We start from the raw sequence: 15,594 nt of genomic DNA, 5'->3' as shown, positions 1-15,594 counted from the left end.
CAGTTCAAATTTAGACTAAAAACACATCTCTTCGGCCTAGCATACACATAACACATTATAGACTTCTATAATTCAATGTTAGGCTGCATAGTTTAGAACAGCCGGGACCGGGAACACTTCCCGTAAATCCTGATGTACTTGGTACATCATAAGAAGGATGGCGTCTACGCTAATATTAGTCTCTCTGTCTATCCCGAGGTTTACCGCTGTCCACCGGAACCAGGGCGTATCCAGATCTGATGAAGGACCAGCGCCAGGACACGACGACGCCGCTGACCTGAAGTGTCAACCAGTCTCTCCTCCTCTCCACTCCGACTTCAACAAACAGGAACTGGACAAATACTCTGATTCATTCTGAACTTCTGACCTGTAATGCTCCTGAATCATAATCATACACTGTTCACTCATTGGCCAGAGGAGAACTGGCCCCCGACTGAGCCTGGGTTCTCCCAAGGTTTTTTTCTCCCTTCTGTCAACTGATGGAGTTTTGGTTCCTTGCCACTGTTGCCTTACCTTCTGGCTTGCTTAGTTGGGGACATTTAATATTCAACAATATTATAGATCTGCCTTAAAGGTGGACGATGATGAAATTGTTTTTTGTATTATTTTCATGTTATCACTGTGAACCTGCTTTGATACAATCTGTATTGTAAAAAGCGCTATATAAATAAAGGTGACTTGACTTGACTTGACTTAATTATCTTATCAATGTTACTTTTTACTCTTTGAAGTGTGGATTGTCCTGTGGGGTTGAAAGGGTCAACAGTGTAAGATAAAAAGACACCCACGAAAAGTATTTAAACAGTAGTAAACTGTAAGTTATAAAACAGGTTTATACTGGCAACACTGTTGCCAGTAGTTTACTGTAAAATTTAGTTTTTTGGGTCAACATTGTGCTGAAGAGTAGAGCCTGTGCTTCAGTCCAGGAGAAGATCTAGCAACATTGATGATGCGCTGGATGTTGCTTTATTCAACAGGCGGTGATTGCTGGTCCAGTGGAAATCCTTTTTTGTACTTAAGTTTTTTTGTGGTTTCTAATGAAAGTTCTTAACTCTTTTCTGACGTTATTAATGCATTACACATTTTAGTTAATAAATTTAAATGACAGTTGGTCAATTTAAGGCAGTCGGTTTCTGCAAGTGAAATTAGTTTTAACTCGAGTTTTAATTTAGTGCATTTTACAGTAACAAACTGTATATTACAGTAAAATACTGTAGATTACAGTAAAGAACTGTACAATTAACAGTAAATTACTGGCAACAGTGTTGCCAGTATTTTACTGTAAAAAACCCCGGTAAGGTCTAACAGTGTACCCAACATCCTGCATGACTTTGTCAACTGGTGTGTTGATTCACCTGCCCACAGAGATTACCAAACATGTGATGATGACCCAGCTTCAAAGGACAATCTGTGTGTTATCGCAATCGGTCATGATCTCATTGGACAGAGCTGTCACATCCACCAATCACACTGGGACTTGCCATTTTGATACATCATGAGTTTGGTAGTAAGACACTCATCAATGAGCTCAGTGCAATGGGGCACTGTGTTTCCTATACAGAGGTTAGGCACTTCCTCACATCTGTGGCAGCAGACCAAATATCAAGGACAGAGACTGGTGTCTACATCCCAACTGGCCTCACTGGAGTCGCTGAACATGGAATTGTTGATGCAGCCATCGACAACTTTGACCAAAATGAAGACACCCTGGATGGAAAGCATACAACTCATACAACTCATGCTATGGCATCTGTTGTGTTCCGAAGAGGCCAAGTCTCCACAGTAGATACATGCCTAGCACGGGTTCCACAGAGGAACATGTTTGATATGAATGGAGATAAACTTTGCAGGTACACGAGGCTGGTGTTACATGCAATACACTTTGAACAGTCACATTCTCGTCTAATTGTCAAATGTGATGATACAGATGTACTAGTTTTGCTTCTGTACTATTCAAGCAAAGGGATGTTTGGATCCTCAGCAGTGTTTATGCACTCTGGACATGGCCTCAAGGAAAGATTCGTCCCTATATGTTTGATCGCTCAGAAGCTTGGAGCAGTGCTTTGTGAGTGTTTACCTGCATGCCATGCCCTCACGGGTTGTGACACCACAAGCAGTTTGTACAGAACTGGGAAAGCCACTGCCCACACAAGACTGAAGACCCATCTTTGTGAGTTACAGGAAATGACCAAATTTGGACTCTCTGGTAGCCTGGAAGAGGCTTTGCCTGTGGCAAGAAGGTATGCCCTCCTACTGTATGGCCAAAAGAAAAAGGTGGATGGGCATCCTTGCACCAACCTGGGTGAGCTGAGGTACACACTGGCATCTACCACAGATTTGTCAGCAGCAAATCTACCACCAACAGAAGATGCCTTCAAGCAACATGTGCTGAGAGCCTTGTACCAAACAGCAGTGTGGCGTCACAGCCACCTGGCCAAACCTCTTCTCTGGAACCCAGTTGGTAGAGGGTGGAGGCTCAGAGAAGATGGGTGCATTGAACCTGTGATGTTCCAGAAGGCACCAGCACCTAAAGAAGTTAGAGACATCACCCACCTCTACTGTAAAGACGGAAACTGCAACGATGCCACCAAATGCCAGTGTCTTTCAGTGGGCTTAACCTGCACAGAGTTTTGCTCTTGCCCTTTCCCAGACTGTCCAAAAATTACCCACTTTGTCACTGATGACAATGTGGATGAGTGACAGTGGTGTGTTGCAGATATGGGGGGCTGATCTCAGAATGGCTACCAAAAGCAGTTCATGTTCCAAATGGTTGCTGCTAGAAAATAAACAGCCCGAGAAGAGAGGACTCATCCCCCCTCTGAGTGTTTGTTTTGTTAGATTGCCATTTGTTTGATTTAAGACAGTAATTTAATTTGTATTGTGTGAAGTTAAGTTATAGTTTTATTAAAAGGCTCATTAATAAGGTGAAACTCCAATCCTGACTCCTGGTCTCCTGTTTGTGCTATGGTAAGGTGTTATCTTTCAATTTCAATCTTTGTATCCATATAGTTCAAGGTGCCATGTGAAATGTTTCATTATTAAATGTATCTTATATTTTCATTTCTCAACATTCTTCTCACCAATGATAATGGGCTTTGGACTAAATTATGTCAGTGTTTCATTTTCTTTCATTTTAGACACCTCACACATTGAGTGACAGAAAACTCTGATTTATCATGCTATATTTAAATATTTGGTATTGCTGGATTCAGCACAACCCCACCTTTCCAACAAGCCATCATATATGTTTATATGATAATCCTTGGCAAAGCAACCACGAAGTAAATGAAAACATTCTGCATAGATATTCAATTTGTGTATGTCCGCTTATTTTTGGTTTGTGTTTATATGTCTCTATTTATTCCATACATCAAGATATTCACATCCAGTCTTTTCTAGTAGGTAAAGCAACTTCCTGACTACAAATATGTCAAGTTTCAAAGCTCTCAGAGCTTGTGTGATTGATCTGCACTAGTTTTTATGCCTTAACTCCCATACGGACAGGCTATATTTTAGTCCTTTTTTGGTTGGGGGGTGTATAACAATATATGTTAATTTAACAATCTTAGCAGTAAAATATTTTGAGCCAAGAATCCATTCCATATATGGGAGACCTTAGAGATGAGGAAAAACATTATTTGGTTGAAAAGTAGACATTAAGCTTTCTATATATTTCTGAGTTTCGGTTCATTTATGAGACGAGCTCCAGTTCACGAGCAATGCAAGTTATATTGCGCTGGCGCGTTCATGTCCTGATTATATTGTATTTGCTCCTTATTTCTTAAACTCAGGCAATTGGTTGATGAAACTGTTGGTTGAATTGATTCAAATTAAGATAGGCCTACAATTTATACAAAACTAAATTCACTTTAAAAAAAGGCTCTTTACAAAACAAAACTTAATGTGGTCAGAATTATGTCTCCCGATATATTGGGTATCTTATGATTAGGCTACTCATGATGTTCACTTTTTATAATCAACAGATGCAATTAAAAATAACATTATTTAAACAAATATGAAACTAAATACGTTTTCTTTAATGGCCTACAACACGTATAGGCCTACAGTACAGGTATATTTAATAGAGTGGAATTTGAGCAAACGCCGTTGTACCGGTGAGCATGTGGGACAGGGTGCATTTTTTGAATAATAATCGAATAATTCCCTGAGAATGTTGAATATTATTTTTGCTTGAAATGCCAATCCCTACAAAATACGAAATGTCTTAAGACAACAGACAAGCATCATAGCATAATAAATATTTTTTTTATTTGTTGAACATCAATCAATAAAATTTTTACCCTTAAATGGGTTTGGAAGTTTTTTGTATTTTCTAATTCGGGTAACAGACACAGTTTCTATATGATGATATCTAGTGAAAGAATCTCTATGTTATGAGGTTTATCTGATCTCAGTGATGTAAGACAGCTAACAGCTGGTTGGTTTAGCCAGTCTGTCTGCTTCCTGACCTGAGCCCCAGATTGTCATTTTTTATCTCTAAGACTATGAACCAAATTACTAGAGAGAAGAGCAGCACCATCCCAGGAGGGATGAATACCATCTTTTTTCAACAGGTCAGGTTTGCCCCAAAAACTTTTCCAATTGTCTATGAATTCTATATTATTTCACGGACACCACCCAGACAGCCAGCCATTGAGTGAACACAATCTACTAACTATCTCATCACTCCTGCGAACAGGAAGGGGGCCAGAGCAAATTACAGTGCTTGACATCGTACTTGCGAGTTCATACACCTCTTTAATATTAATTTTGGTGATCTCCGACTGGCGGAGTCGAACATCATTAGTGCCGACGTGAATAATAATCTTAGAGAATTTACCATGAGCATTAACCAGCACTTTTAAATTGGTTTTGATGTCAGGCGCTCTGGCTGCCTGCAAACATGTGACTATGGTGGCTGGTGTCTCTATTTTCACGATTCCGTGTAATAGAATCGCCAATAACTAGGGCACATTCAACAGGATTCTCAGTGGGTATTTCACTGAGGGGGGCAAATCGATTTGTTATGGTAATCGGAACGGAAGAACGTTTTTTTGATCTGCGACTACAGCGTCTCTCTGTCACCCATTTGCCCTGCTGCACGGGCTCTAATTCAGCTGGAACCGAATCGTGTAAAGGGTTCACTAGGCTAGGCGCATCCAAAATAGTATCTAAAGCTCTTGCACTCTTACTGTCCTCAATTAAAGTTTGGATGCATGTCTCTAGTTCTGAAATCTTATCCGTCTGCCTGACTGTCTCCCTGCATTTATCACATAAATCCTGTATTGCAGACAGAGAAGGCTATGCTAAACATGTGACATGAAGTGCAAGTGATAATAACAGGAGAAGTCATTACTCACCGTGTTTGTTGACTGATTCTTACTCACCTGGGCTTTTGATGAACTCAAAGGCGCGGGCACGCGAGAGAGTGCACAGCATTAACAGGCTAGCGAATTACTAGCGTGTTGTGGTAGTAATAACGGAAGCTTGCGATGTCAGGTTAATGTGTGATGTTGGGTAAGCTGTATTTAGTAGTATAAACAACTAGAAATGATAGTAAATAATGGTTCAAAGCAGAAAGAAATACGATGCTAATATGAGGCTTAGAAGAAGCTTACAGCCACAAACCAACTCACAGCAGCAGCAGGAGTCACAGTGAGGCAGACAGGAGCAATCGAAGAAAATCCCAACCAAGGATAACAGGCTGTGCAGCATTTCTAACCACCTGGACATTATGGGAGAACACTTCCTCACCCAGCCTAATAGTAATAGGCAACATACCAAGAGTGTCAAGATAGTCACCAGTCACTGATTTTGCCAGCAGAAAGGATTTCTGAATAGGCTTTTTCATGAGCGAGGGGATCGACATTCTCATTGTTTCACTAATCAAGTATATTTCTGATCCTGTGTCTACAAATGCTTGTACAGCAATGTTCTCAATGATAGCAAAAACATAATGTGTGGGAGTGACATAAGTTACCAGTTCAGTTTGTTTGGGCCCACTCATAGACTCACCAGATACTTGGCCCATAGTACCTGCTACCAGACGTTTCCCTGCAGATCAACATCCCCATCATCGAAACTGACATGATGATCACCAGACGAGGGTAGATGGTCACTAGAAGATCGTGGGCCATGTCTCTCACCAGAAAACTTGTTGGAGGAGTAAGGTTCATCTTGACGATATGGAGATGATGCAGGTGACGATAGGTATCTCCTTGGGGATGAGAGCGGAGAGTAACGATGTTTATCTCTACCACGTTCAGGTGAGTAGCCTCTCTGTCTGGAGGAAGCATGTTGAAAACTGGGCTCCAGCTGTCTTTTCAATTGACCAACTTCCATCCTGAGAGTCTTAACATCAGCAGTTAGTTGCTTTACTGCAGTCATGGTTTCTGATGAAATGTCCCCAGATGACGCTGTCTTTGTGGACACCATAGCAGAAAGCGATTCCCCACTGGGTGAAGTTGCTGATGAATTCAGTGCCTGAGAACTTAATGTGCTCATTCCCACTTTACAAGCAATTGCTAATGCGTCCTCTAGACTAGTAGCGCCATGCTCATGACATTTTGCTTGGAGAACAGGATCAAGACCAGCTATGAACCATCTAAATCTTTCCATAGCAATGGTGGCCTCACCATCATTTGGAAATGCTTCCAAAACCAGTCTTGTAATCTCAGCTGTAAATACTTCCAAAGGCTCTTTGAGCATAAGTGGTCTGGCATTCACAAAAGTCTGAAAATGCGACAAAAATGGTTTCTGTCCAAAAACGTAATTTAATGCAGCAACACACTGTTCATAGTCTTGTTGTATATCAGGAGACAATGAGAGCCAGAAAGCTAAAGCATCTCCACTCAACCGTGTAGGCAAAATGGCGGCCAAATCTTGTGTCTGTGCATCAGCACAAGCTTTAACAGCAAGCTCTAGTCGGGCTTTCCATAAGGAAAAACTGTCTTTATCCTTACCGTCCCCATGGAAACATGGTGGAAGATCGACTTTGAAGTGCAGCACTTTTGTTGTGTGCTTAGACGAAGCCGCGTTCTCTGTACGATGAGTCGTACTGTCCAATTCGTCATCATTGTTCCCATTGAGAGACGAAGCGCACGCGGCAAGCACGCGACAATCAGTAGACATTTTCCCGTCGATTAGGTATTGTTAAACTTCGAATGGAGCGAGTGATGAAATAGTCACTTTTAAACAGACCAAATGTCTTCTCAAAGTTCACTCACCACCACTACGCTTCGCGGTACATTAGAAATGTGCCGTCGTAGTTAAATGCTACTGCCGTGAAACTTCCAGAAACTCTTGAACTTGAAACCACTGCCACCAGTCTGTAACCCTTTTTTCTCTATGCCGTATCTGCGATTACTCCAGTCTCTTCATCGTGGGTAACATAAATGAAACACGGGTTACAGTGGTGATAATTCACGTTTCTTCTTTAATCAGAAGCATCGGCATAACAGCATGAACAGCCGCCTAACTCGCATAACTCACTTTACTTCTCTTCCTTTCGTAGTAGTGACTCTTGGCTCTGAAGGTTTTTTTGTCCTTTTGTTACAAAAGGTGTAACTGTCATAGGCCAGTAAGAGTGCATGTAAACCTCACTCCCCCTGATCTCAAGAGGTGCTGTAGCGACTGCCGCTAGAGGCTACGGCCTTTAGTCTCCTTGTTAGAGCGTTCTCCTTCCACACTGGAGACCAGTGCAAATCCCACTCGGACTGGGTCAGTAGGACCAATTACATTACCAGCATATGTTATTTCTGCCCTCATATTAACACCAGCACATTTGCAGCTTTGTGCTGCTTTTCTCCCCCTCTGCGTTGTCCTAAACTTTGCTGGAAACATGCTGAAAAAATCTATTTATCAACATTTGCAATCTAGTCCTACGAAGCAACAAACTAATAGAACAATTTATATTAGCTGAATACCAGACAAGTTCCAGATGCAACGACACCATTTTAATTTCTGTTTATCAACAGAATTTAAGTGGTTATATTTTGCATGTTTGGGTGTAGGTTAATGCTTGTCCTGTAAATGTAATGTCATTCAGAACACTACTTTTGTCACTGTTTAAAGTCTTTATTTTACAGTGGCCTTTTATAACAGCAATGTGTCTTAGTTTCTGATAATTTATGTTTGGCATCAACAGTGATCATTTGTGCTGTGTGTTAATATAATCGCTTCCAGTAATCCTATTTTCTAACATGAATGATTCATTAGAAATATGGTGCACACTTTATTGAAACCTTAACCATTTGCTTTTGTTTACTGCTTACATTTTTTCAGGAAAGATGAGTATAAAGTTTTTACTTAATTGCTTAAGGTCATTTATGGCAAGGCAAGGCAAGTTTATTTATATAGCACATTTCATACACTGTGGTAACTCAAAGTGCTTTACATAGAAGAAATTAAAATAATCAAAAGAAATAAGAGTAATTAAAACAGGTTAAAAAATAAAATAAAATAAAATAAAATACAGTGCAAACAGTCGGACGAACTCACTGATGCTTCGTTTGAATGCCTCCATCTCGCCAGGTTAAACTGTGAATAGTAGTTTAACCCTTGTGTGTTAATTAAAAAAAAGTTACACAGGTCCATAGAGAACAAAAATGTACAAAAACTGTCTTAAAAAATAAATAAAAAATTACACATAAAAAGGTAAAAAAAAAGGTTCATGAAAATGATTTTTGAACATTTTATATAAAATATATATTTTATGAAACATGAACTCTAAAACTGCTAGAAAATCTAAGTTATTCATCGAAATAAGTTTAAAAATTAGCTTTCAGTAAGATTTTGTTTTGGCACAAGATTCTTACAATTCGAAGTCCAACGTGCTTTTGTTCTGTGGTGTGCACCATGTGATGTAAAGAACTATGAAAACAATATTGAATGTTGACATTGAAACAGAGACAAGAAGCCTAATTTTCTGGTTAACATTTGTTTAAATTACTACTTGCAGCAACAAATTAATTTGCCTCCAAATCACCCAAACAGTTTGTATGTCAAATGGTATTTTTTTAGGGCTCACTTATGCAAAAGGACACTAACATGGGGTTAAATGCCTTGGTCCTGTAATAAAGACGGCTCACACATGCTTCCTAGAACTCAAAAACAATGGGTGCTTCACATTTCTAATTTGTGCATCCTCATTTCCTTTCCATGTCTCAGCTCCAACCCCCTTAGAAATGAGGACAAAGGAATTGAAGGGAGGCTACTTTGGAATATTCAAGCGTCACTTCAAAGCATCATCAGCTGATGTCCTCTTAAAATATGTCAGATATATGGTTTATTTAAACTACAAAGGAAAAGTATTAGATTAAAATTGTGACAGATGTGAAGAGGGAGGGAAATGTATACATGTGCCAAGTTTTTCAACAAGAAAGACTTCCACATAGGATTCACCTGTGCATCCTCACTTCTAGCTTCATTGGAAGCCTTCTCACTCCTCGTTCCTTGCAGTGCAATTGAAGTATTGATTCTTCAATATTGCTTTTTTTTTTTTTTTAATCAGAGAAGCATCAATTTGGTGATTGAGAAGCACCCAATGTTCCAGCCATCACCAATGAAATTGTTACCAACACTGACTGAAGTTGTAGATTCAGTAACTCAAAACAGTATAATAAGAACACTTTATTTTGACATTCTGCAATAAGGTATACTACATTGGACTAAAACCATGGTCCTTGACTCTGATGGGTCCAACAGATGCCCTGTCCCACCGCCAATCTGCTGAAGAAAAGTGAGAACACTAAAGCAAATGAACATACAAACATTAACTTTTGGAAGCTTAATCACATGCCTCTACGTAGCTGATCACTTCCACTTCTAATGCCACAGGTTGCGTCACAGCAGCCACACACCTGATCATCCTCATCAGCAGACACCCACCTGTCAGACAAACCAAATATTAAGTCCTCACACACTAAAGTTTTGAAGTAATTCATATCAGTGAAAACATACCTATTAGCAGAGAAGGAGCAAGCTTTCTGCTCAACATTAGTAGGGTTGGATGCTGCAGCTACCTTGAGAACGCAAGTAATGTAGACCTACAAAAAGCCACATTATTTTGTACACTCCATGCCATGCACCCAAACTGCTAATCCACATACATACAATTCCACTAATCTCTTGCTGGAATCTGAACGCCACCAACTGAAACTGCAGCTTGTCAATTTCAGTCCGGGGCATAAAGTGAGAGCCTGAGCCTGTGAGCTTGGCATCAACTAGACACCTAGGGTGAAATAATTTTTATTTTTTGTAAATAAATTCAGACATTACATGATGCCACATTGTGTGGTTCTTGAAGGACCTCTCACCCATTATTCTCAATAAAGTAGTATCTGGGTGTAGCACTGGTATCAGGGACTGAAGTAGCCACACAGCTATCCACAAACACATGAAGAGGAATGTGGTTGTATGACCTCAGTGAAGCCTCAATATTAATGGAATCACCCAGGAAGTACTGATTAAAAGATCTTTCAAATCTCCAGTCATCTGCAATGAAATAATTTTAGCCCAGGTTCACAAGAACTGGCATGTTACAAACATTTACATTATACCAGTTCCTCAGCTACTATGGTTGAGGCATATAAGGCCCAAGTGGGGACTAAGGTATCACTGCTCACATCAAGCACTCTGTCAAGGTATAAGAGTCAATCCCCTTTTAGTGCAAATTATATTAGCATATTCTGCAATCCTATGTTGAAATCTTACCTTGGATAATGACACTCCATACCAACCACCGCACCACTGCTCCTGACAATAGGACCAACATATGAAGCCTCTTGTGGGGTGCAGATAAGGTTGAACTTATAGACAAGCTCATCAGTCAGTTAGTAGACAGTTAACTAAACAGAAAGGTTAATAGAAGAACAGTCACATGGATGATGATTGTCACAACAAAACCTTACCATTGATGTCCCGCTACATCCATGCAGTTCAGACTCAAAGATCAGCACTTGAGCAGAAGAATCCTTTCCAGTTGCAGTGCAGCCCCCCAGTGTAAAAACAGACGACAACAGTGGGTGCCCAGTCCCAAAGAAGTCCTTCATCACTTCCACACATACTGAATTCTGTCCACACTGAGCAGCTACACTGTTGGCAGGGACAGGATAAGGCAACTCAAAAGTAACGTCTGGCTGCTGTGGTTCCTCTGGTAGACTTGGGAAGCTCCACGTCAATTTCGCCACTGGACCCTGCAACAGCTCTTTTAATTGAACACCCATAAGATCTTGAGAAGACTTTCCAAAGTTTGTTTTAGCTGGTCTCTGAACAGGAAACAAAGCGGGAAACCTTTGTGGTGAAAGTACAGGATTACGGAGTTCATAGCTCTGGGGAATTCTAGATTCAACCGGTTGATGATCTAATGCCTTATGCCCAACTTGGTACTAATTATGTACTGACCTTCCTTGTCACTGTGCTTCAGACAAGCCAAAAGCAAGCAAAAACACAACTAAAACCAAAGCCAACTTGTCTCAACCCCATATTCAAAAACCTTTTGATCCTTAATGCTGATCTTTGATTTTTCCTTTATTTATAAGAGTTTATAGTAGTAAGCTTGGCTCCATCTCTCAGCATCAAGCTTTTTTTTTCATTCCCCCCCCCCCCCCCCCCCACAATTTCACACATTGCATATGTTGCTACATGTTGGAAGTACCATATAACAAAGGTGACAAGTTACAATATATATTACTTTTTCTGCAGCCGAGGACTACTACTATAGTACTCACCACGGTTCATGTAACCTAACCAACAACTGATCAGTAAAAACTATAGTGTTCTATTGTGAAAAAATTGACTCCCAAGAAGCAATAGCTTATAATTAGGGGTCCATCCCACCACCAACACCACCCCATCCACCTGGTAAGGATTATGTGAGCGGTCCAACTTCAGATGCCAGTGTAACGGAGGCCAGCTAGTAGTTGCTGTGCGAGTAAACCTCACTCCTCTGATCTCAATAGGCGCTCTAGCGACAGACGCTAGAGGCTGCAGTCTTTAGCCTCCTTGTTAGAGTGCCTGACTCTCATGCCGGAGACCTGCACGGAGCGGGGTGAGGAGGACCCGGGTGGAGGGGTTACATTGGTGCCGTGACCCGGATGGGAGTGAGGTTTAGGGGGGTGAGTGTAACGGAGGCCAGCTAGTAGTCGCTGTGTGAGTAAACCTCACTCCTCTGATCTCAATAGGCGCTCTAGCGACAGACGCTAGAGGCTGCAGTCTTTAGCCTCCTTGTTAGAACGCCTGACTCTCATGCCGGAGACCCGGGTTCGAGACCCGCACGGAGCGGGGTGAGGAGGACCCGGGTGGAGGGGTTACATTGGTGCCGTGACCCGGATGGGAGTGAGGTTTAGGGGGGTGAGTGTAACGGAGGCCAGCTAGTAGTCGCTGTGTGAGTAAACCTCACTCCTCTGATCTCAATAGGCGCTCTAGCGACAGACGCTAGAGGCTGCAGTCTTTAGCCTCCTTGTTAAAACGCCTGACTCTCATGCCGGAGACCCGCACGGAGCGGGGTGAGAAGGACCTGGGTGGAGGGGTTACACCAGGACAACCATTCTTTAAATTGTGGGTATTTAAAATACAGTTAACTTAAGCAGACAAAAAATTGACAGTTACGATACCTTTGTACCTCAATTAGAAGCATAATGGTTCCATGGACTTGTTAACTTACTTATGCATCATGTCACAGGTGAAAATCATTGAGTCATCAGCAATTTGAGGAAAATGTGTTTTGTGTTACGAAATGACATTTATAAATGTCATGACATGATAATAAACGATATTCGCTTAAATACTGATACAGGCAAATTATCAGTGCTGGTTCTACTCGACCTCAGTGCTGCATTTGACACTGTCGATCACAACATACTTCTTGACAGGCTGGAAAACTGGGGCTTTCTGGGATAGTCCTAAAATGGTTCAGGTCATACTTAGAAGCGAGAGGTTATTATGTGAGTATAGGAGACCATAAGTCTGAGCTGACATCCATGACATGCAAAATTCCTCAAGGCTCAATTATTGAGCCACTCCTATTCAACCTGTACATGCTTCCAATGAGCCAAATAATGAGAAAGAACCAAATTGCTTACCACAGCTATGCAGACGACACACAGATCTACTTAGCCCTATCGCCTAACGATTACAGCCCCATTGACTCCCTGTTCCAATGCATTGATGAAGTAAACATGTGCCAAAACTTTCTTCAGTTAAACAAAGACAAAACTGAAGTCATTGTGTTTGGAAACAAAGATGAAGTTCTCAAGGTGAATGCATATCTTCACTCTAGAGGTCAAACAACTAAAAATCAAGTCAGGAATCTTGGTGTGTCTCTAGAGTCAGACCTTAGCTTCAGTAGTCATGTCAAAGCAATAACTAAATCAGCATACTATCATCTGAAAAATATTGCAAGAATTAGATGCTTTGTTTCCAGTCAAGACTTAGAGAAACTTGTGCATGCTTTCATCACCAGCAGGGTGGATTATTGTAATGGACTCCTTACTGGCCTTCCCAAAAAGACCATAAGACAGTTGCAGCTCGTACAGAACGCTGCAGCCAGGATTCTGAGCAGAACCAGAAAATATGAACACATCACACCAGTCCTCAGGTCTTTACACTGGCTCCCAGTCACATTTAGGATTGATTTTATTATTACGGGTATATAAATCATTTAATGGCCTAGGACCTCAATACATTGCAGATATGCTCACTGAATATAAACCCAACAGATCACTCAGATCATTAGGATCACATCAACTAGAAATACCAAGGGTTCACTCAAAGCAAGGAGAGTCCGCTTTTAGCTATTATGCCAGCCGCAGCTGGAACCAGCTTCCAGAAGAGATCAGGTGTGCTCCTACTGTAGCCACATTCAAATCCAGACTCAAAACACATCTGTTTAGCTTTGCATTTACTGAATGAGCACTGCACTTAAAATAGCATATTTTGTACAGTGTAAAGCTGTATCTTGATAAACATGGTCAGTTCAAAATGCAAATATGAAATGTAGACAAACTGTAATTGCAATTTGATTAACATTTTTGGAAAGACAAGTGCCAACAAGCTTAACCTTCAGTTGTTCAGATATTTTCTGGGCAGGAAAGTTGGATTCCATACCCAATGACAATGGCAAACAAATGTGGCTTTGAGGCATTTCAACCTAAGCTTTCCTAAAACTTGAATTGCTACTGGTATTTTTTTTTTCAGGAAATGCAAATACAGTGCTGGTCATAATTATTTGCCCCCTTGGTAAATATGATCAAAGATGGCTGTAAAAAATAAATCTGCATTGTTAATCGTTTTGATATTATATTAAAAAAATTAGCACAAATCTAACCTTTCATTGAAGTAAAATAATTGAAAGTGGGGGGAAAATCACATTATGAAATAAATGTTTTTCTCCAAACCACGGGAACAATTATTTGCCCCCTTTTATTAAATATGTTTGCAACCTCCTTTTCCCAAGATAACAGTTTTCTCCTATAATGCCTGATGAGTTTGGAGAACACCTGACAAGAGATCAGAGACCATTCAGAGATCCTCCATTCAGAATCTCTTCAGATTCCCAGATCCATGTTGGCGCTTCTTCTCTTCAGTTCAGCCCACTCATGGGATGGCCATTGCAGATGCTTGGTTTTGTGCTCAGTGACCCATTTTTGTTTTGATTTTGATATTTGTTTTAGGATCACTGTGCTGTTGGAAGATCCAAACATGGCCCGTTATAGGATTTCTAGCAGTCTGTTAGGTTTGGATTTTTATCTGTTGGTATTTGATCGAATCCATGATGCCATGTATCTGAACAAGATGTCCAGGACCTCTGGCAGAAAATTAGGCCCACAGCATTAAAGATACAGCTGAGTATTTCATTTTACACATGGGGTACTTTTTTATCCCTGTGTGCACCAAACCCATCTTAAGTGGCCTCGTAGCAGGGCAGCGAAGCAAGTGCATTCGGGAGTTGTTTTTTTCATCCACATGAGACTGAGTCTTTTCTCAGTCTAAGGCACCAACTTCTAAAATTTAAATACACATTCATCTATCCAACGATGAAGTATCCCTTTAACTTTAATTTATTATTTTTAGTATTATTTTTGTTATATTTTACCCACAACAAGGCACTCACACTTGAATAGCGACACATTTGAAGAGCTGCTGCTGTGAACATAAGCCTAGTAAATAACTTCAATTTGGATCTGTTCTCAATATTATTGTATGACTTCAGAAGAGGCCTAACATTTGTGAGGCTTTGTTGGTGTCTTCTTGACATAAATGTAAAGATTGTTTAAGATGGTTCCCTGCCATCATGAACTGTTACAAAAAATTAAGTCATATAGGTTTGGAATGACACAGCAAAAGGTTTCATTTTGACTAAAGTATCATTTTTAGCTGAACTAACCCCTTCAACGTTCATTACGTTGTAGAGTAAAGACCGTCAGTAAAAGCTAAATCAGTTTTGTCTACATCAGCGCTTCAACGAATTAGCCATGTTAAATTCTAGTTTACTTCATGTTATATTAGTCAGTTAGGGAAGAGTAAGGGGGGAAAAATAAAGACGAGAAATTAGGAATCCAGGTAACATTAGTATGGTTATTTTCGTGCAAAAGT

The 15,594-nt window shown here is 40.5% G+C and overlaps 1 protein-coding gene across 1 annotated transcript; it reads right to left on the bottom strand.

Annotated features, from left to right (window-relative positions):
• Nucleotides 1-10,169: 10,169 nt before the first annotated feature.
• Nucleotides 10,170-11,364, bottom strand: LOC307010075 (zona pellucida sperm-binding protein 3-like). Its single transcript, XM_079634457.1, has 2 exons — nt 10,854-11,364; nt 10,170-10,501 (listed from the first exon to the last, which is right to left on the bottom strand). Exons 1-2 carry the CDS (start codon nt 11,223-11,225, stop codon nt 10,313-10,315), a joined length of 561 nt encoding a protein of 186 aa, XP_079490583.1. The 5' UTR covers nt 11,226-11,364; the 3' UTR covers nt 10,170-10,312.
• Nucleotides 11,365-15,594: the final 4,230 nt, after the last annotated feature.

Source organism: Phoxinus phoxinus, assembly GCF_949152265.1.
Source record: "Phoxinus phoxinus genome assembly, chromosome: 1".
Taxonomy (NCBI): Eukaryota; Metazoa; Chordata; class Actinopteri; order Cypriniformes; family Leuciscidae; genus Phoxinus; species Phoxinus phoxinus.
This window is presented reverse-complemented; position numbering and strand designations above follow the sequence as displayed.

What these genes read in the sequence shown, in the direction of transcription:
- LOC307010075 (XM_079634457.1), bottom strand. Translation starts at nt 11,225, where the DNA reads ATGGGTGTTCAATTAAAAGAGCTGTTGCAGGGTCCAGTGGCGAAATTG. An exon ending in GTTCTTCTATTAACCTTTCT is followed by an intron (nt 10,502 to 10,853) that starts GTTTAGTTAACT and finishes TAAAATTATTTC; the next exon opens with ATTGCAGATGACTGGAGATT.